Genomic DNA, 21346 nt, shown 5'->3' with positions numbered 1-21346 from the left:
AGAGGGATGAACCGAAGAACAACCAACATCCATGTGGGAGGTAACAAGGGAGATGAGAAAAATGTAAATATTGTATGGTGTTGAGTGTACACCTGTACGGTGTCAAACAGACATAGACAGACATAAAAGCTCAACCTTCTTTCAATGTCGTGCAAGTTAGACAAGTCCATCAGGAGAGGAACAACGTCGTACATTGAGAGCAACTTGTTTGTCAATTTGACAGCCAAGAAGCATACACAAAAAACTACAACAATAAAATACCATACAACATTCAGTATTAGCTTCAACAATGTGGAAAAGAAAATACCATATGGAAAACCACAAAGGCATTCGGCATTATTCCTTATGACTGAGAGAGAATAGCAAAAGGCGCCTAAACTAGAAGAAGAGACCAGCTAAGGAGTGTTACCAAGGTGATCAAACCTTTCCATTACAACAATAACATTGATGCCACTAGTGGAGGATCTTGGCAATATTGAATTGAGTTTTACACCTAACAATAGAGGATGATGAGTATCATAATCAAGGAGGAAGTTGTGAATCAAAAGGAGTTGGGTTAAGCCAATACGGTGCAAATCGCACTATTTTAACAAGTTATCAAAATCAAAGGTAGAATGAAGGTGTGTGGCAACATAAGAATGCAAGTGTCATTTCAATAATGAACTATGCATGAAGCTTGGTTAGCAAATATACCCTCAGCAACATAAAGGCCTTGAAATGAAAAATTAGTGCAAAACAAAGTTTAGGGCCAACAAGTTGTAGGAGCCGCATGAATAAGTTACAAACAATGAAACATTATTGGTAGAATCACTCAATTATGAAACAGAAGGAATCCTAACTAACCAAAGGCACAAAATGACAAGAATGAGATAGTTATGGATGCAAGCATAGGAAAGAGGAAAGGTTGGAAACAACAGTTATAGTAAGCATCTAGTAGTTCTTTAGGTAAGGATAAAAAAGTAGGAGTGTTGTTGTCTGGTATAAAGGTTGTAAGCAAAGTGGACACAAGCTCTAGTACCAAGAAAATCCAACCGAAGGTGCAAATGGCTGCTCAAAAAGGCGCTGCCACACCATAACCTATGGTATTCGAGGGATTGAATAAATTCAAGTACAAAAAATGGTGGCAGGATACTCCCAATAATGATTTGATAAAGTAGAGCCTAAGGAAAGCACAAGTTCAGTGAGCCATTCAGATGCCCATTTTCTCCATTCATGATTGAGGGTCCCCTCTAGTTGATAATAGAGACCTTTAACAAATTCTCATGATCTAACACATTTCAATAATTGGGGCATGACTTGAAGGTTTCATTTACAAACACAAAATTCATTAGGTTCTATGACATACTCGATAGGCATCGTGAAAATATTGACATGAAGGCAAAGAAGATGACAAGGAAGGTGAAGGAATACTCAATCAAAATGGTGTCTAGCGGTCGTACACCTGCAGAGATAAACTTGGTCACAAAAGCATCAGAAGGGCAAGGAATGGAGTCCATTGATAAAAGGTCGGCCAACAATGTCAAGTCGCGCCTCAACGTAGCCCTTCCCTAGATCGTCTTGATGAATGGCCTAGTGTATGACTAGGCAACACTCTTGGCAGAGTGGATGCTTGAGTTTATGACATAGTAGCACGAAACATTCTACATAATGCATTACGCCATAGGTTTGTTTTTGGATGCTACACAGGTGCAAATTCTCGAAGGAGAGCTCGTGGTGAAGCCCAATGGAACTCTAGCACATGGTGAGCTACCTATCATGCATTAGAGGCACTTAGACATTAGGGCAATGCCAACGGGGCAAAAGAGGCAACACTAGGTAGTCTCTGAGCCTGAGGATGTTGATAGTGGGAGAGAAGCTACGTCAAAGAGCTTTGGCTCTTTGGGAGATGGCGGTAGTCACGAGGCGGAGGACAAGACCTTAGAGTCTATAATTGTTGGCACAATAGCATTCATGTCCACACTCACACTTGTGTTGTTTTCTTGAACTCTTTTGTTCAAGATGCCACACTTGACACCACCAACATTTGTAGGGTTGGTGACCACTACACCCATTCCTTCCTTTAGTCACATCTAGACACCTATGAGTATGGAACCTGTGGCACCAACGACATTGGCTAAGGGACTTCCACCAAAAGAGGAGATAGTGGAGACTTGGGTCGAGTTGGAGTTTCCTAATGAGGTGTTTCTTGGGGGAGCTTTACAATGTGTAGAGACACAAATGGTGATAGAGGTATCTAAGATAGAGGCATAGAGAGTAAAGCCTATGGGGAGTGACATATTACCAGAGGCAGAGACAACAAAGGTAAATGCTTTTCTAAGTGAGTATAATATAGCAGAGATGGTTCTAGTTGGGACCACCCTCATCTCTCGACGACACGCATTACCTCCCCATGAGATGGTAGATCCTGATGGAGAGGGTTCATTAGTTAGGTTGATGCCCATGGAATTGGAGCAAATAGATTTTGAGCATCCTTGAGAGCTAGAGACATTAGTAGAGATTGCAGGAGTATACCCTCGATAGAGACATTATGCCTACAACAAGGAGTATAGAGTATGACCCTTCCTAGGAGCCACAAAGGGAATTTGGAAATGGCAACTTGGAGAAGTACATCCAGGAGGTGGTTGTTGGAGCTAGACGAGTGATAGCTTCTTCTTAGTTACAAGTCCAGGAGAGGGTGATCCAAGAGTTAGGGAGGTGTAATGTCCCTGATTTAGCAGGTCTCCAGAGTATGGGTTTGTCAGCTCATCGCGACCCTCGTGAGCTGATGTCTAGTTTTGGGGGTCTTTGTCGTGAGATTGCTATTTTGGGACTTACTATTTTTAGTAAGTCACTTTTGGTCATTTGCTACTTTTGGATTGAGCGATGCAGGTAGGATGGGCCCTCTAGTTCTTGATATTTGATCTCTCTGGGAATTCTTTGTTAAAAGTCTTTATTGGTGTGCTTGTTGGCTAATGATTTAATTTTAATAGAGCATAAGTACTTTATATTATAAAGTGTTCTAATTTTATATTATAAAGTTGCCTTTCAAGTGGAAAGAGTGAGAGTGAAGCTGGATGGTTCAATTTGTGTTATAAATGCAGCTTTTTATTGTGGAGAGATCATCTTGATTTAATATATTTTTATTGCTCATATCGATCGCCTGGGGTTTGAAGAAATTCAAAGTTCTTTCATTTGATGATTGTGCTGAGGTATACAATTATCTAATTCTCCTACTGTGTTCAACTATGGCTTGGAGAATCTTGCTACTAAGTTATTCTGGGAGGTGTGGAGACTCATTTTCAATCTGAGAAGCTGAATTGGAGTACGAAATTAATATTGTGGATTTGTTATTCTGTCAATACTTGCAGCCACGGTTGTAAGCAAGCAAATTGTGCTAGACGTCAACTATACTGAAGCCTATACGTCATTAGCTACCTTCATGTCTGAGTTTGGATGGCTCCCGAGGATTGTAAGGCGTTATTGGGGGCCTGCGTTATTTTCCAACAAATTCGTGCCTAGCAAAACAAGGATTCATGCTTCCATTTGGTCTTCCTGCCTACCGTAATTATCACAGTTATCTTGCACTTCCGTAAGCCAGCAAAGGATAGCTTTCTTCTACTGCGGCTTGTACTGAGGAAGCACCGTTGACAATAAAGGAAACAACTGAGTCACAATTTGGTTTAATAAAATTGCAGATCAAGTGCCATATCTATATTTTGTGGTTTAAATGTATGCTTTCAATGAATTTGCAAAAAAAATGAAATGTTAAAGTCTTGTCTGGTTATTATCCATTATCTTTTCAAACTTCTAGTTTTGTTAAATTCCAATTTCAATAGAAAATAAAGAAAATACTTTATATACTATTCAAAATTGCAAAGAAAATAAGTTGTGTTCAACCATACAAGTTGGAAGCCAGTTGGGAATTTTACAGTGGTATCAAAGCAGTTTCCTGCTAGCCTACAAGAATTGGGCTTAGAATTTTCAGAGGCATATTGTTGTTAGTATGCATCTTGAGATATGGATGGTGATCGAAGGTTTGTGCCTTGTATACACTACACCCGACAGGATCAGAATGTACCTCCCAGAGATGGAGAGCCAGAGATTCAGTTTGGCATGGTAGGTAGTCTGAGTAGTTCTAGTGGCTTCAGACAACGTGCTACTAATGCTCAGGTTGATAGAGATGCCTTGCAAGCATTTTGAAATATCACAGTCGGGCAACAACAAATAACAGGTGTTCTCCAACAGTTGTCTAACATCTTGCAGCAGTTAGCTTTGCCTCGGGATCGGGGTAGAGAGAGAGACTAAGATGTTTCTATTGGTTCCTATAGGTCAGGTGTGGATGTGAGGCTCAAGGTTGACGACAGGCACAGGACCAAGGATCATGTCAAGATGGATGACAAGGTGGACAGGACAGGTTATATTGGTGCTGAAGATAGGCCACAGAGACCTACTTTTCTGAGACCTAAATTAGATACAATTAGCACTACTTCTGATGTTGCTCCATTTGTTGATGACGTACTGACTCATTCTCATGAGTAGGATGCTCTTCCCCAAGAATTAAGGATAATTTGAGTTTTGACAGATATTTGACACAGAAGTGTGAGCATTCCAAGGGTAGGCTTGCTATTGACAAACAACGGACGTGGTATACTTAGCTCCAGCAAGCAGCTGGTAAGATGACATTGGCTCATTTTGATGGGAGTGGTAGAGTGATTGCTAAAGCTTGGGAACACAAGCTCGACACCTAACTTGCTTTGTGTCCTATGACTAAGGAGGATGCCATCAAGTTTGTTGTGCTACACCTTGATGGAGTTGCACACGATTGGTGGTATCATGGTTTAGTATCTCTCCATCATGATCAGATCATATCATACCAAGGTTTGTTGATAGATTGACAAAACGATTTGATAAAAAGGATACTGAGGTTTATTTTAGAGAGTTGGCTCAGTTATGACAGACAACTAGTTTGGAGGCATTCATCAATGAGTTCTAGAGGTTGTCAGTGATGGTGTATGACATATTTGAGCAGAGGAGGGTTATGCTTTTCATTGAGGGCCTTGTTGAGCCACTTAGAGGGTGGTTTAAGTCAGTAGAAACCCCATCATTACAGGAGGCAATGAAAAATGCCCATAATTTAGAGGCCTCTACACTTAGAGGCAAGTTTGCCTCCAAGCCTACTACGTCCTCCTATGATAGGACACCTCCTCGGAGAGAGGAGAAGACTAAGGGTAAGCGTCCTATTGCAACACCCTTGGACTAGGAAACAATTAATGATTTGAGGAGGAAGTTTTTTTTTTTATTGCAAAAGTTCTTATGATGTCAACCATGTTAGTGTAGTTTTTTATTTTTCCTATTTTGCTAGGTTTTTCCTACACTTTTAATAATCTCGCTTAGGTTAATAAAGCATGTCTTATTAGGTGAATGGTTGTGAAGTGTCACCTTCCTACATGTGAGCATCCATTAGCTATCTTGGGAAGATACTTTGCTATCTTTAGTCTGATAGATGTTTGCTCCTCATTGGTTGGTGTTGCCACCTCCTCCCTCTTCCTAGCCTATATAAGCATGCTACCTGGCTTGTATTTGTATCTCTTGTTTTTGCATCCTCTTAATGCTATTTTGCTTCCAGCATTTGCATTACTCTCTTGGAGACTAACTCTATGATGCTTTTTTGATTTTGTATCATTTGCATTCATAGTTTAGATATTTACTCTTTGCACTAGTTTTCTAAGTTATTAATCTTATCAGATTCTAACATGGTATCAGAACTTTTCTATGTGCAAGAGTAGATTTTAGTTTCCTTATTTGAGAGATTCGGGGGGGGGGGGGGGCAAATAAACTTTATTGTAATTTTTTGAAAAATGAAGTATGCTCTTCTCTTGCATCTTTGGATGATCCTGAGAATCAGAAAAGTTTTGACAAAAACGATTTTTCTCTGGGGTTTCAATCTCAAATCTGACAACCAATTTGCATATTTGGAGTTTTCAATCAGTTTTGCAGGTTCCAGCATGCCATTGATGGACTTAGAAAGCTGCTCTAGCATTTGCATGTCATATTCTGGTTGCTGGGGTCGTTTTTTGATTTTTGGAGCCATTTTTTACTGTTAAAAGCGTCTGATTTACACTACAGCAACATCTTCTGTACATCAGCAAGAAAAACGCTTTCTGAGTTTTGTTCGCAGCCCCGAAAAACCATCTGGGTATCTTTTAGATTTTGCATGCAAACTATATATTTTGCAGAATCGAGCATGCAAAGCTACAGCCATACCCCTCTCCGTTGGCAGTCACAGATTTGAACGCAGTTTTCAAATGTCTCATTCTTGCTCATACGGACTCCGATTTTGATGATTCTTGTTATGAACTTGGCTTTTTTTTTGTGCTCTATCCTTTAGTGGAGTTGTTTTTTGATTTTCATGCATGAATTCTTCAGAAATTGCAGATTCTCAGCCATGACTGTGCACAGTTCTCGTTTTGAAAACTTCGGAGGATCATAACTTTCTCATACGACCTCGTATCGAGGCGATTCTTTTTTTGAAAATGCATAATTTTTCGAGTAGATCGCAGTGGTACTATTTGTTTCCTTGATTATTGTGCCCAAATTTCACTTCTAGCATATGCTCTTCATGAGGGTTTGTAATGCATTGAAATCAAGACCACTAAATATTTCTTTCTAGTGGTAGTTGTAAACGCACTAAAATAAAGTGCCAAATCATATTTCTTCGGGGGGGGGGGGTTCTTTGATTGAGTAAAAAGGGGGGGCATTGTCACAGTTGGGTTCTCTTCTTTTTAGCATTTCTTTGCATTTCTTCATCATGGATCAAAAAAATATGCCCATCCTAACTCCATACAATTACTTTGAGTGGAAATCACGCATGACAATTCACTTAAAGAAAGCTGGATTAAATAGGATAACTATGGGACTTGAAACTGAACCTGCTAAAGATGAAGATAAGCCTAAGTGGTTTAACAAATGTGATGAGGCATATGGAACATTGTGTTTGTCTATTTCTCCTGACTTTTTATTTCACATTGAGTCTTTGGATACACCAAATGAAGTATGGACAAAGCTAGAAACACTATTTGGCACACAAGATTCAATGAGGGGTCATATGTTGGAAAATGAATTAATTAGTTTGAGTCCAGGCAATTTCAACACAATCCAAGATTTCTTCACCAAATTGGAATCACTAAGGCTGCAGTTAAAACAATGTGGAATTGAAAAGAAAGATGAACAACTAATTCTCAGTATTCTCTCTGAGCTAAGTTCAAAATATTCTGTGTTTGTCTCTACCTTCTATGCTACTAAGGGTGCACTTGGTACTCAATTCACCATGCCATCTTTAGATGATTTTGCTGTCAATCTCACTCGAGAATAGGACAAGTTAATCCAAATGGGCACTCTTACGTCCTCTAAGTCTCATGCCTTAGCAGCCAACCAAGGCACAAAACAACAAAAAGGACAAAGTAGTAACAACAATAGTAAGGACAAGAAACAAAAGAATAGCGAGGAGAAGAAGGATCAGATATCGATTTCTTCAAAAGAAACTATTGATACACCATCTTCTAAGGGCGATAAGCCTAAGAAAGAAAAGGTCAAATGTGCCTATTGTAAAAGATCTAGTCATGATGAACATAAATGTTTGCAGAAACAACTTGATCACTTGACATACATTCTTGAGAAGAATAATATCAGTGTTCCTGAGTCTATCAAACAAAGTCCTAATGAAGGGTCTAACAAGGAAAAAGAAAACAGCAAGGGGAAAGGAAAGGGCAAGGCCCTTTTTGTAGTTGCTTCCTCACCATCCACTTGGGTTCTTGATTCGGGTGCTTCACACCACATGGCTTCACCTAAGGAAGAACTTGCATCCTTGGAGCCGTGTACTATGCCTTCTATTTTGATGGGTGATAATACTCTTGTTGAGGTGTGTGGGAGAGGGTCTATTGATGTGGGGGATGGCACATTCCATGATGTTCCTTGTGTACCCTCATTGTCAACTAATCTCCTATTGGTACACCAGATCACTCACACAGGTTTAGGCAAGCGGGTCGAGTTCACTCCTAATTCAGTGGAGATACGTGAGTTGCACAATGATTCTACAGTTGCAGTTGGGAGAGCAGATCATCAGTCATGACTCTATATGTTTTCTCACTTTGTTCCTGATCCTCCTTTGACTATTTCACTCACTCACTCTAATGATGTGAGCAGATTATGGCATGAGTGGTTTGGCCATCTTAACTTCCACTACTTGTATCAACTTAACCAGCAAAGCATGGTCATAGGGTTGCCTTCTACCTTGACATTGGAGTCACTTGGAATACATGATAGATCTTCTAATGGGTCAGATTCACTTGAGTAGTCTTCTACCTCCACTTCTGATGCAGAGAGTGATTCAGAGGACTCACCTCCTTCCTCTTCTAGTCATCATTTACAAGTTGATGATTCTCCTCTAGATTCTCCATCTTCTGGTCCACTTTGGGCTAGACAGACCTTGCAGTTTGTAGGTGATTGGGTTGGGGATCCATCAGGCACCAAGCAGACTCGTTCACAATTCCAGGATGCTCTACATGTCTTCATTGCTACTGCCTCAAATCCACAGTCCTTTCTTGAGGCTTCTGGTATTTCTGAGTGGGATACATCTTTGCAAGAAGAGTATAGTTCCTTGATGAGGAACCACACCTGGGATCTTGTCCCTTTTCCTAAGGGAAGAAAACTTGTTCGATGTAAGTGGGTCTACAGGACAAAATTTGCAAGCTTTGCTGGAGGTGCGGGATGCTTCATCTTTTGGGGGGGCCGCTTCCTCTCACTTGGAGTCCTAATTTTCTTTGGGGAGTCTCTTTTCTCTCTCTTTTGGGGGAATTTTATGTACATGGGTACCTCATCAGGCTTGACTTGCCAGGACCCATTTCTACATCCACCTAAGTTTCGCTTATGGGGGGGGTGTTAGTGTAGTTTTTTATTTTTCCTATTTTGCTAGGTTTTTCCTACACTTTTAATAATCTTGCTTAGGTTAATAAAGCATGTCTTATTAGGTGAATGGTTGTGAGGTGTCACCTTCCTACATGTGAGCATCCATTAGCTATCTTGGGAAGATACTTTGCTATCTTTAGTATGATAGATGGTTGCTCCTCATTGGTTGGCATTGCCACCTCCTCCCTCTTCCTAGCCTATATAAGCATGCTACCTGGCTTGTATTTGTATCTCTTGTTTTTGCATCCTCTTAATGCTATTTTGCTTCCAGCATTTGCATTACTCTCTTGGAGACTAACTCTATGATGCTATTTTGATTTTGTATCATTTGCATTCATAGTTTAGATATTTACTCTTTGCACTAGTTTTCTAGGTTATTAATCTTATCAGATTCTAACAAACCATGACCGTCCCATGAAGCCTAAGGGTAAAAATAGGATGATGGAGTGGTTCTACGATGATGATGGTAGTGCTGATTTTCAGTAGCCATTTGGGGATTGTGATCAAGATCAGCATAGGAGTGATGATGTTGATGATGAGGTGGATGATTCCAACCTCAAGGTAGCTTACTTATCTAGTATGAGGAAGGAGGAAGCTTTCCGGATGCGTGGGCTCATGGCTAGATAGGGAATTGTTGTTTTATTTGATACTAGAGCTACTCATAATTTTATTGATGCTCGTTTGGTTACCAAGAGGGGTATACAGACTGAGGATTTCGATGGCCTACGGGTACAGGTAGCTGATGGTTACACCTTGAAGTGTAACAAGATGATTTCACATCTTCCTGTGAAGCTTAATAGATATGCTTTCATTGTAGATTTTTATGTGGTAGACATGGAGGGGACAGATATAGTTCTTGGTATGGCATGGTAACACACACTTAAGGATATCTACCTGAGCACTAAGAAGATGGAGATGAGGTTCATTAAGGAAGGGCAGCCCCAAGTTCTTAAAGCAATCCATTATGATGAGCTGAAGCAGATTTCACTTAGTGTATGCAGCACTTGGCTCATCATGAGGATATTGTTGATTGGGCAGTAGAGTGCAGAATTATGCCAACTCAAAGAATATTGAGGAGGCAGAATATCATCCTGATATCCAGCAATTGAGGATTAAACACTCTAAAGTGCTTAATGATTTACCCCCTAGTAGGCCACCAGGTCACGGGATTGAGCATATTATTGAGTTGGAGGAAGGGACTAAGCCTATTATGATTATTGCTTGCTTTTACCGAAGAGGCTCAAAGATGAGATTGAGAAGGCCATACAAGAGCTACTTGATCAAGGGCATATCAGGCCAAGCAAGTCTCCATTCGCTTCTTCGTTTGTTCTGGTGAAGAAGGATGGTACCCTCCGAATGTACATTGATTACCAGATGTTGAATAAGAGGACCATAAAAAACCATTATCCCATTCCACGGATTGATGAGCTCATTAATGAATTGCATGGGGCAAAGTATTTTTCAAAGATTGATTTGAGATCCAGCTATCATCAAATCCAGGTTAGAGAGCAAGACATAAAGAAGACAGTGTTCAAGTGTCATTGTGAGCACTTTGAATCCTCGGTCATGCCTTTTAGTCTCACCAATGTTCCTGCCACTTTTCAGTCTACTATGAACAAGGTGTTCCGTTGTCAGCCCCACAAGTTTGTGTCGGTCTTCTTTGACGACATTTTGATTTACAGTAAGACTTGGGACGATCATGTGGTTCATCTGGATACAGTTTTGGGTATTTTGGATCAGGCTTCCTTGTATGCTAAAGAGTCCAAGTGTGCTCTTGGTATGACAAAGTTACTTTATCTGGGACATATTATCAGTGCCGATGGAGTTCATATGAACCCGGATATGATCCGTTGTATTGTGGAGTGGCCTACACCAGAGACCTTGACACAATTAAGAGGGTTTATTGGTCTCTGTGTCTTTTATCATAGGTTTGTGGCTGGTTTCTCACGACATGCTGCTCCCCTTACAAATTTGACCCGCAAAGGTGCTTTTCAATGGTCAACTCAGGCACAAGAATGTTTCAAGAAGTTTAAGACTATTATGACTTCATGTCCAGTATTGGCTTTATCTGATTATTCTAGGCCTTTTGATTTGCATTGTGATGCCTTCGGAGAGGGCATTGGTGTCATTTTGTCCTAGGATCGACATCCCATAGTTTTTGAGAGCAGGAAATTACAAGGTCCTGAGAGAACTTTCAGCATTTATGATAAGGAGATGTTAGCTTAGCTATCATGCATGCTTTGGCTAAATTCAGGCAGTATTTGGTAGGCAGCAAGTTTTGTATTAAAACCAACCATAATAGCCTGAGACATTTCTTGGGGCAAAGGGATTTGAATGAGAGACAACAGAAATGGGTTAGCAAGCTTCAGTCTTATGATTTATGATTTTGATCTTCTATATCAAGGGGACTCAAAATGTAGTTGCAGATGCTCTTTCAAGGAGACCTCACCTTTATATAGTTTTCAATATTTCAGAGGATTGGAGAACATTTGATTATAACTGAATATGCCAGAGATCAGCGGGCAACAGGTATTGTGGATGGTAGTATTCAAGATGAGAAATATTCTCTCTCAGGAGAGTTGATTACCTACAAAGGGAGGATATTTTTTATTCTAGAGTCAAATGTGCGTAAGGTTATCCTACGTGCATTTCACGATTCTCCTATGGCCAGTCACCCTAGTTTTTTTAAGACTTATAAACTGGTTCAGGAGAGATGTACATGGAAGGGATTGAAGACTAATGTTCATCACTATGTCCAAGAGTGTTCGGTTTGTCAGAGGAACAAACATGAACACACATATCCTGTTGGTTTATTACAGCCACTTCCTATTCTTGAAAGGAAATGGGAAGGGAACTCCATGGACTTCATTGTGGGCTTGCCTAAAGCCCAAAAATAGGATTGTATCTATGTGGTAGTAGATAGGCTCACGAAGTATGCTCATTTCTTCCCTATTACCACTACCTTGCTCATTTCTTCCCTATTACCACTACCTATTCAACTTTGGAGTTGGCTGAATTATTTTTTAGAGAGATCTTTAGGTTGCATGGTTTATTTAAAACCATTGTGAGTGACAGTGACAGTAGATTTATGAGTCATTTTTTGCTAGAGATTTTTAGATTGTGGACTAAGTTGACTCCTAGCACCAGCTACCATCCACAGAGTGATAGCCTGATAGAAATAGAGAACAAGTGGGTTTAAGGTTATCTGCCAGAATTATGTCTCTTCTCAGCAAAAGGCGTGGGTAAAATGGATTCACTTATGTGAATATTGTTACAATTCCACTCATCACATGACTATACAGTTGTCGCCTTTTAGAGCTCTATATGGTTATGATTTGCCTAGTTTTGTGGATTTGTTATGTGGTGATAGCAGATTACTGAGTGCTGGGGAGTTGCTACAGGATAGCCAGGATGTAGTGAGGACCTTGAAAGATAATATCTAAAGGGCACAGAATCAGCAAAGCAGTATGCTGATCAGAAGAGAACAACTCAAACTTTTCAGGTAGGGGATATGGTCTACTTGATGTTGTAGCCATATCGATAGTCTTCAATCAAGAAGAGTGGAGCTAAGAAACTTAAGCTGCAATATTATGGACCCTTTCAGATTGTGCGGTGGGTTAGTGAGGTGGCATATGAGTTGTAGTTGCTTGATGATAGCAAAGTTCATAATGTGTTCCATGTTTCACGCCTCAAGGGGGCTTTGAGTCATCATGTGAGACCTTCTCTTGTTTTGCCTCCGTTGGATGATGAAGGGAGATTGGAGTTGATTCCTGAAGCAATACTTGATACTAGGGAAAGGCAACTACGACAGAGAACCATTCGTGAGTTTTTGGTTAAGTGGTAGAATCTTCCAGATGAGGATGCTACTTGGGAGCCTGAAGATATTCTTCAGCATTCCAAACTTTGATTACTTGAGGACAAGCAATCTAGGGGAGGGAGGACTGTAATGTCCCCGATTTAGCAGGTCTCCAGAGTGTGGGTTTGTTAGCTCATTATCATGACCCTTGTGAGTTGATGTCTGGTTTTGGGGGACTTTGTCATGAGATTGCTATTTTGGGATATACTATTTTTAGTAAGTCACTTTTGGTCAGTTGCTATTTTGGATTGAGCAATGCAGGCAAGATAGGCCCTCTGGTTTTGGATATTTGATCTCTCTAGGAATTCTTTGTTAAAAGTCTTCATCGGTGTGCTTGTTGGCTAATGATTTAATTGACATTTAATAAAGCATAAGTACTTTATATTATAAAGTGTTATAACTTTACATATTATAAAGTTGCCTTTTAAGCGAAAAGAGTGAGAGTGAAGTTGGATGGTTCAATTTGTGTTATAAATGCAGCTTTTTGTTGTGGAGAGACCATCTTGATTTAATATATTTTTATTGCTCATATCAACTGCTTGGGGTTTGAAAAAATTTGGAGTTCTTTCATTTGATGATTGTGCTGAGGTATACAATTATCTAATTCTCCTACTATGTTCAACTGTGGCTTGGAGAATCTTGCTACTAAGTTATTCTAGGAAGTGTGGAGACTCACGTTTTCAATCTAAGAAGCTGAATTGGAGTACGAAATTAATATTGTGGGTTTGTTACTCTGTCAATACCTGCGGCCAAGGTTGTAAGTAGGCAGATTTTGCTAGACATCAACTATACTGAAGCCCAAATGTCATTAGCTACCATCATTTCTGAGTTTGGACGACTCTCAAGGATTGTGAGGCATTATTGGGGGCCTGCATTATTTTCCAGCAATTCGTGCCTATCAAAACAGGGATTCGTGCTTCCATTTGGTCTTCCTGCCTGCCATAATTATCATAGCTATCTTGCATTGCTGTGAGCTACCAAAGGACAGCTTTCTTCTACTACAGCTTGTCCTGAGGAGGCTCCGTGATAAAGTAAACAGCTGGGTCACGATTTGGTTTAATAAAATTGCAAACCATGTGCCATATCTATATTTTGTGGTCTAAATGTATGCTTTCAAAGAATTTGCAAAAAAATAAAATGTTAAAGAAGTCTTGACTGGTTATTATCCATTATCTTTTCAAACTTCTAGTTTTGTTAAATTCCAATTTCAACAGAAAATAAAGCAAATACTTTTTATACTGTTCAAAATTGCAAAGAAAATAAGTTGTGTTCAACCATACAAGTTGGAAGCCAGTTGGCAATTTCACAAGAAGTTGTTGGCTTTTGCCCAAGGGGTATGTGTCTAGGAATTCTGAGAATCTTATGAGTTTTATGGATGGCCAACTACAGAGTCCCTTGCTACGGTGGAGGGTTGTGCTCTTCAAGAGAGAGTAGGGGAGAGTCATAGGTGGTTCATTCATTGCTTTCAAAAGAGGATAGTGATCATTCAATTTCTCTCATATCAGAGGTTAATATACCTGATCAAGAAGCAATCATAAGGACAAAACTACAGATGGAGGAGGTTAAAAGAAAAGATGAAGACGTTAAGGATAAGTTGCAAAGAAATTTAGGCAAATCCAAGCACACAATGGGATTGAAGGAGTCAGTGTGTTACAAGGTAGAAGGTGATGTGGTTGTAGATAAGGAAGTAGATTGGAAAACACTCTTAGATGACGAAAGAATAAAAGATCATCCATCAAGTGAAGAACTAGTCAATACCAAAAGAAAATGCCTGTTTTCAGTATTTGGTTCATTGGAAGGGATTTCCAAATGGAGATCTGACTTGGATGTTCAAAGATGACATGAACAAGCGTGAATCCACTATTGCAATACTAGAGCTTGAGTCCTTTTTGCCCATGGAGTATTGTGTGGGACATGAAGGTGTTCATGGGTAACGTTGCTAGATGCTGGTATTTTGATCTACTTGAGTCATTTTGCATGTAATAAGGTCTTATTAGACTATGTTTGGTTGTTAGGAACATACTTTGAGTCATTTGATTAGAGAAAATAGCATATTGTGAAACATTGCAAAAGTTGCACTTGTTGCTAAGCAACTTTTTCTTGTCAATGTTGTTACAATGGGCAAATTGCTGTCTTTGTTAGTTGTAATTAATTTGGTTACCAACCATTGAGGAAGGTTGGAAAACTGATAAATAACACTCTTCCATCAACTGCAGGGGTTACTGGTGTATTTGATGAACAAGCAATAAGAAAATACTCTCTTTTTGCATTTTTTACCTTGTAATTTGTTGTTGCAATGAACTATATAGCCTTGTACAGCTTGCAAGTGATTTCACACCTACTTAGCTGGAAAGACAATTAAATTTGCTACCATTTGCAATAGGTTTGATCCATCTTCATCGAGATTTGAGGAAACTAGAGCAATTTTACCAAAATCCTAGGTGTAAGGGTTTGAATCATAAATATATGCCTTCAGGCCCATTCCACCTTCTAAAATTTCTATAAATGGGTGGAATAAACAGTATTTAGATGCATTTTATCATTAGTTTGCAGGAACAGGTGAGAGTTCTAGATGCCATTTTGGCAAAATGCCCTAGCCTAATATTATCATGAATTCAGCTTCTTTTGCAGTAAGTAGATTAAGGGCTTGATAAAAGGGTGCATTGAGGAGTGTTCCAAGTGTTGGAAATTGTGGAGTCAGACCATTTATGACATGTGTAAGACTCAGGAATGAAGGTTCCAAGTTTCGAAGAAGGATATCATAGAGTTGCTTTGTACAAGTGGCATAATAAGGTCTAGTTTCAGATTACCAATCAATTATTGCATCATTTGCTCCAAAAAGCCTACCTAAGTTTCAGATATGTTAACAAAGGGAAAAAAAGGTATATCCAAAAGCTCTTAGATTCAATTTATGACCCTTTTACAAAGAGCTATAGTCGGAAATGTCTTGTAGGAGGGGTATTAGCTGACAGGCCTAATTATGAATATAATGCCATTTGATAATGTCCATGGTGATTGTGAGGTGTTTGACTGTGTGGAAGAGAACATTCTAACCTTCTTCTACATCATTTATTTAATATTGGAGGAAATCATGGTATGAAACCAAGGTTGGAGATCCAAGTACAGGAGGATTTGGAGTTACCTATATATATATATATATAATATCAAAGAAACGTGAATCGGAATCGGATCGGAATCGGCAAGGCCGAATCGAATCGTGAATCGGCAATGAATCGGCAATGAATCGGCGATGAATCGGCAAATTTGAAAAAACCCTTTAAATTTAAAGATTTTAACAATTTAAAACTTATTTCATGCACCCTTTATTGAATATAACTTAAGCACACTATAACATCATCAAATAGAAGTTAAAACTTAACATACATAAACATGAAACATAAAATCCATCACATACGTAACTATGTTATCTAAGATTCTAAAATGTAAATTGTAGGCTAGCTAAAGTAAATAGAAATCAAATGATCATAATGATTTAAATCATAGAATGTATGTAAGATGATCCATAAGACATCAAATCATAAATTTATGTAAGAATCTAAGATGAAGATCCATGAAAGTTTGAAACTTTGAAACATATGTCTATCAATGATTCAGTATCAATATCTATAAACAAAATATAAAAACAAGGCTCCAGCTCAAGCCTCAGGCTCATAGTCATCATCATCCTCAACATCATCCTCAAGCTCGGCTACAGCCTCAGCCTCAGCCTCTGAGTATCCAGTCTGCCTAGTAGCAAGGCGTCTAATGTAGGTCCTAGAGGACTGTCGAGCCATATCTCCCGCATATAAGATGAGCTCACGAATGTCGCTAGGGCCTGTTTCTGTGCGTGCACGTGTGCGTCTACCAATGCCTGAAGAACGTGCTCTAGCTGCCTCAGCCTCTATATCCACCTGGTCAATCCACGCACGGTCTTCCTCAGTGAAGACTGGATCTACAACCTCTGTGAGCCACTCTGATTCTGGATCAATCTCCTCCAGAATGATCGGAGAGGAGTCAGTGCCCAAAATCTGTCTGATCCTAAGACGGAGGTTGTAATGAACGAAGACAAGATCATTCAACCTCTGCACTGTCAACCTGTTTCTCCTCTTCGAGTGGATGTGCTCGAACATGGACCAACTGTGCTCACATCCAGAAGCGCTGCTTGGCTGACTCAGAATACGAATGGCAATTTTTTGAAGTTTTGGGGTTGTGGCCCCAAACATTTGCCACCATCTATCTGAAATAAGGGAAAATAAAAATAATTAGTCTCATTTACAAATTACAAATTACAAGTTAACTCTAAAATTACATAATCAACTTTAAGTTTAGAATCTAGATTCATGAACATTGAATATATTATTTAATTTTTACCTGGCTGTATTGTTTCCCGAGCATCTATGGCTACCCTGCTAGAGAAAAGTGGCCCTTCTTTATTATTGAACTTATCAAGCTCAATAATTGCAGCACTGCTATCCTCATCAGTACTCAACCTCTGGATCACTGTATATAATCCGGTGAGAACCTCCTCATCCGCCTTGAAGTCAAGACGGAAACGAAATGCCGAATTCAAAAAGTAAGCTGCTGCATGGATGGGTCTGTGGAGCTGATTCTGCCATCTCCTATCAATGATGTCCCAAATAGGGGCATACTTCTCCTGCACTCCTGCATACTGAGCTTTAATGGCCTCCTTGGCCCTATCCATGCCCTCATATATGTAGCCCATAGAGGGCTTCTCCCCATCAACAGTTCGTAGGAGAGATACAAGAGGCTCAGTGGCCTACATATAAAGTAAAACAAAAATTTGAGTCAAAACTTAAACATAGAATAATTCAATAATATAAGGTAAAACTAAATCATTAAACAATTAGCATAGTAAACTGTAAAATATTAAAAGTTAAATTGCAATAAAATTACCTTAAGTATTTCTCTAGCAGGTTTCCAAAAACCATCATCATCAAATATGCAATCCACCACATCTATCCCTGCAGTGGTCGTAGCATAGGAAGATGAAATCCACTCCCGCCCAACAAACATGCTCCTCAAATCATCCCTTGATGTCAACAAGGACTGCAAGGTGATGAAATTCGAGGTAAACCTCGTGATCCCTGGACGAGCTAACTCTTTGTCTCCTGTGTACTTCCTCATTGTGCTAAGGACAAATGAATGATTATAAATAAACTTACATATGTTTTTTGCCCTTTCCACACATGACTTGACCCACTCAAGTTTGCCAATTTCCTCCAACATGAGGTCAAGGCAGTGTGCTGCACAAGGGGACCAAAATATGGTGGGGTGCCTCTCCATCAAAAGTTTGCCTACAACAATTTTAAGATAATTAGAAATTCAAATTTCAAACATGTTAGAACTTAGAACTTAGGAAACTTAGAAATTCTAAGTTAGAATTAGAAAAAGTTCAAAATTCAAATAAATTTATTTTCAAAACTTAAAAAGTTAAAAGTTTACCTGCAGCAACATAACTTGCTGCATTATCCGTCACCACTTGCACCACATGTTGTTCCCCCACCTCTGCTATAACTTCCTCAATAACCTCACATAAGTATGTGGCGTTTTTTACATGAGCAGAAGCATCAATGGATTTGAGGAACATGGTATATCCTACAAGTAACAAAACAACGAATTATAATTACTATTAGCAATCAACAAATCAAAATTTGAAATAGTCAATCACGATTCAAAATTATGTATGTAGGAAAGTAGAATGATCAATCACCTCCACAGGATACAAGAAAATTGAGGAGTGTTCTTCCCCTCCTATCTGTCCAACCATCAGTCATGATGGTGCAACCCTTTTCGATCCACTCCTTTCGGTTGTCCTCAAGCTCATGCCTCATATCCTCAACCATTTCCTCCAGGAGGTATCCACTCAACTTAGCCTCAGTTGGGGCTTTAAACCCCGGACCACAAATGGCAACTGCATCTATCATGTTCTGCCAATAAGGAGTCCTATCACAAATAGATAATGATATTGATTAGAAATTTAGATGTCAAAAACTAAAATCATAAAACAAGTAGATATAATTAAAGTTTTACTTTTACTTTTAACTTTAACTTTGAAGATAACAAAGAAAAAAGAATCAATTACCTGGCTGCAATAAATGGAATGTTGCAAAAGTACCAGAATTTGCAAATCTCTTTTCTGGCAGCATCATGAATCTCCTTGTTCAAACCCATGCCCTCAAGCGTGGGTTGGGAGCCAGGAGTAGTGCGGGGCACAAAGTAACTATCCATTCTGCTTTTCCGCACTCTAGGCCGCAATAGGTTGGTGTTGGACTCTGTCTCAGTATGAGACCGACTACCACTAACACTCACATGAGCACTAGCACTAGGATGAAAAGGAGGCCTAGAAGAACCCTCCCCAACACAACCTACGGATGCGGAAGCTGATGCAGATGCACTTGCAGATGTAGATGCGGTTGCGGATGTGGGAGCACGGGAGCCAATACCTCTTAACCCTTCAAGTTGCATTTTCTTAGTCAACTTGTCTTGTTCAATTTTTTCTAATGCCACTAAACAAGAGCGTTTTGCCTCAGCGGTTTGTTGAGTGCAAACTGTGACATCATGGCCAGGTATGCCAGCAATGTGGTATTTCAATCTATAGATACCTCCCGAATTTATTTTTTCTTTGCAAAATATACATTTTGTTTGATATTTGGTTCTCCCAGGAAACTCTTCATTATATTTCCAGCATTCATCTTTTTTACCCATTGTGGAAATTGGAAAATGAAAGCAAAGGGCTGCTGCAATAAAAAAATTCATGTAAAAAATCAAAGTTTGCAACTAATAAACAAAAACTACAAAGCAACAAACCCTAGTTTGCAATTTAGTAAAAGTTAAAACTAAAAATAAAAAACATTCAAGATTTGCAAATGAACACTAAAAAAATTTAACAAAAAATGCATACTACACTAACATGCAAAAAAAAAACCAACACTTACCTCTTGCAAATGAGTTGAGGAGTGTTGATATTGACTCCTTAATGCTCCCAATGCAATTTATGGCCTCCCCAAATGGACTTCTGATCTCTTTGGTGCTCTTCCTTCTTGCCGGTTGGAAACCTATGGATTCTCTTTTCTCTTCTTCTCTCTCACTCTTCCTCTCTTCTACTCATACTAAGCAAATAGAAGGCTCTTTAGGGTTATAACAAAGAGGAAAGTCAACTTAGAAAGCAAATAAAACATGTGTTTTTTTTTTAAAATTGAACTTTCTATCCTTGCTGCCGCGGCCGATTTCTGGCGATACCCGATGGCGATTCTGGCGATTTTTTCCATGAATCGCCGATTTTGGCGATTCAAGCGATTCATGCGAAAAAATCGCCACCAGCGATTTCCGATTCCAAAAAAATCAGGAGCCATGAATCTTATCGCGATTTCGGCGATTTCGGCGATTTCATGGCGATTTTTGGAACTATATATATATATATATATAATTGATCATTTCTGGACGTGGACATTAAGAGTATTTAGAATCTGCAATTAGCAAGGAGAATGACCAGAATGGAAGCATCTCAAATCAAGAAATATGTGAGGACATGTATTGGGATTTAAGGCATTCTTGGCATCGATTTTGGGTAGAATAAGTGGGAGTCACTCATCACCAATGGTGGACAACATCAAACAGTTGTTATAGGTAACTACTCACATTGAAACTTAGAAAATGTGGGCAGAAAGAAAACATTGTAATCAGTTATAAACAGGTGCATTCATTATTCCAGCCATCCAAGCATTCATAATATCAAGGCCTCTACCTAGAGCATATCATTTGATTAGTTAGTCATCTAAGAGTTCATAGTGTTGAGCTATTTAAAAATATGGAAACTCATGAAGTTTGATATTTAAATGTAATCCTTCCAAATCTGCAATTACATGGATGTCTGAACTAATCTAGTGTTTAAGCTCTTGAGGCTGACAAAGATTTGCTACATGTTTGGTGAAACTTATGTAGACAATTGAACTGTCTCCATGGAAACCTCTATAGGTAGTTGAGCTAGTTGTGATTGTCGTGGAGGACCCACAACAACCTCAATCTCTTGTCTCCCAACATCCTTGGCTAGTAGTTTCAACTACTCTTCTAGAGGGGTATCCACTGATAACCCAAAAATATTCATCCAATCTACAATTGGTGGCTTCATCAAACTGTTAGGATTAGAGAGATAGAAATAACAATTACATGCAAATATAACCAATATCAAAAAGGAGTAAAGCACACAGAAATGAACAGAAGACACAAAGATTTAACTTGGTTCACCCAATCCCTGGGCTACATCCACCAAACAATGAGTCCAATATTCTTATTATTCACTGATTACAACCTAATTACAATCTACAATCCCTTGCAAGTTTGCAACTCAATACCGCCGCAAGAAGCTACTAAATCATCATTCATCATAAAATCCTTAACCCTAAGCCATTTTATACAAGTTTTTTGCCTCTTACAAAATTAACAAGTTAACCCTAGAAAATACTTGACGAGTCAACTTTGAGAAATGGCTGACAAACCAACTCAAAAATCCTTGACGAGTTAACCAAA

The 21346-nt window shown here is 39.1% G+C and overlaps 2 protein-coding genes across 4 annotated transcripts in view; both read right to left on the bottom strand.

Annotated features, from left to right (window-relative positions):
* Nucleotides 1–21346, bottom strand: part of LOC149571473 (lysine-ketoglutarate reductase/saccharopine dehydrogenase bifunctional enzyme) — a 261972-nt gene that overhangs the window by 200713 nt on the left and 39913 nt on the right. The window lies entirely within an intron of this gene.
* Nucleotides 16265–20091, bottom strand: LOC149571474 (uncharacterized). 2 transcript variants are annotated; one of them, XM_089812988.1, is made up of 7 exons: nucleotides 19756–20091; nucleotides 18903–19557; nucleotides 18531–18763; nucleotides 18263–18415; nucleotides 17714–18114; nucleotides 17171–17576; nucleotides 16265–17036 (listed from the first exon to the last, which is right to left on the bottom strand). In XM_089812988.1, exons 2-7 carry the CDS (start codon nucleotides 19523–19525, stop codon nucleotides 16456–16458), a joined length of 2397 nt encoding a protein of 798 aa, XP_089669114.1. In that variant the 5' UTR covers nucleotides 19526–19557; nucleotides 19756–20091; the 3' UTR covers nucleotides 16265–16455. The 2 variants fall into 2 exon arrangements, with proteins under 2 accessions (XP_089669114.1, XP_089669113.1); XM_089812987.1 differs by lacking the exon at nucleotides 19756–20091 and having other exon boundaries at nucleotides 18903–19611.

The sequence above is a fragment of the Cupressus sempervirens genome, chromosome 2 (assembly GCF_028749045.1).
Source record: "Cupressus sempervirens isolate cs-2001-9-10 chromosome 2, ASM2874904v1, whole genome shotgun sequence".
NCBI lineage: Eukaryota > Viridiplantae > Streptophyta > Pinopsida > Cupressales > Cupressaceae > Cupressus > Cupressus sempervirens.
This window is presented reverse-complemented; position numbering and strand designations above follow the sequence as displayed.

Excerpts from the sequence above, each read along its gene's own strand:
- LOC149571474 (XM_089812987.1), bottom strand. The coding sequence starts at position 19,576 with ATGAATTTTTTTATTGCAGCAGCCCTTTGCTTTCATTTTCCAATTTCC. Across the intron at positions 18,416-18,530 it reads TTTTCTTGTATCCTGTGGAG|GATATACCATGTTCCTCAAA; the intron begins GTGATTGATCAT and ends TGTTACTTGTAG. Across the intron at positions 17,037-17,170 it reads TCGGGAAACAATACAGCCAG|ATAGATGGTGGCAAATGTTT; the intron begins GTAAAAATTAAA and ends CCCTTATTTCAG.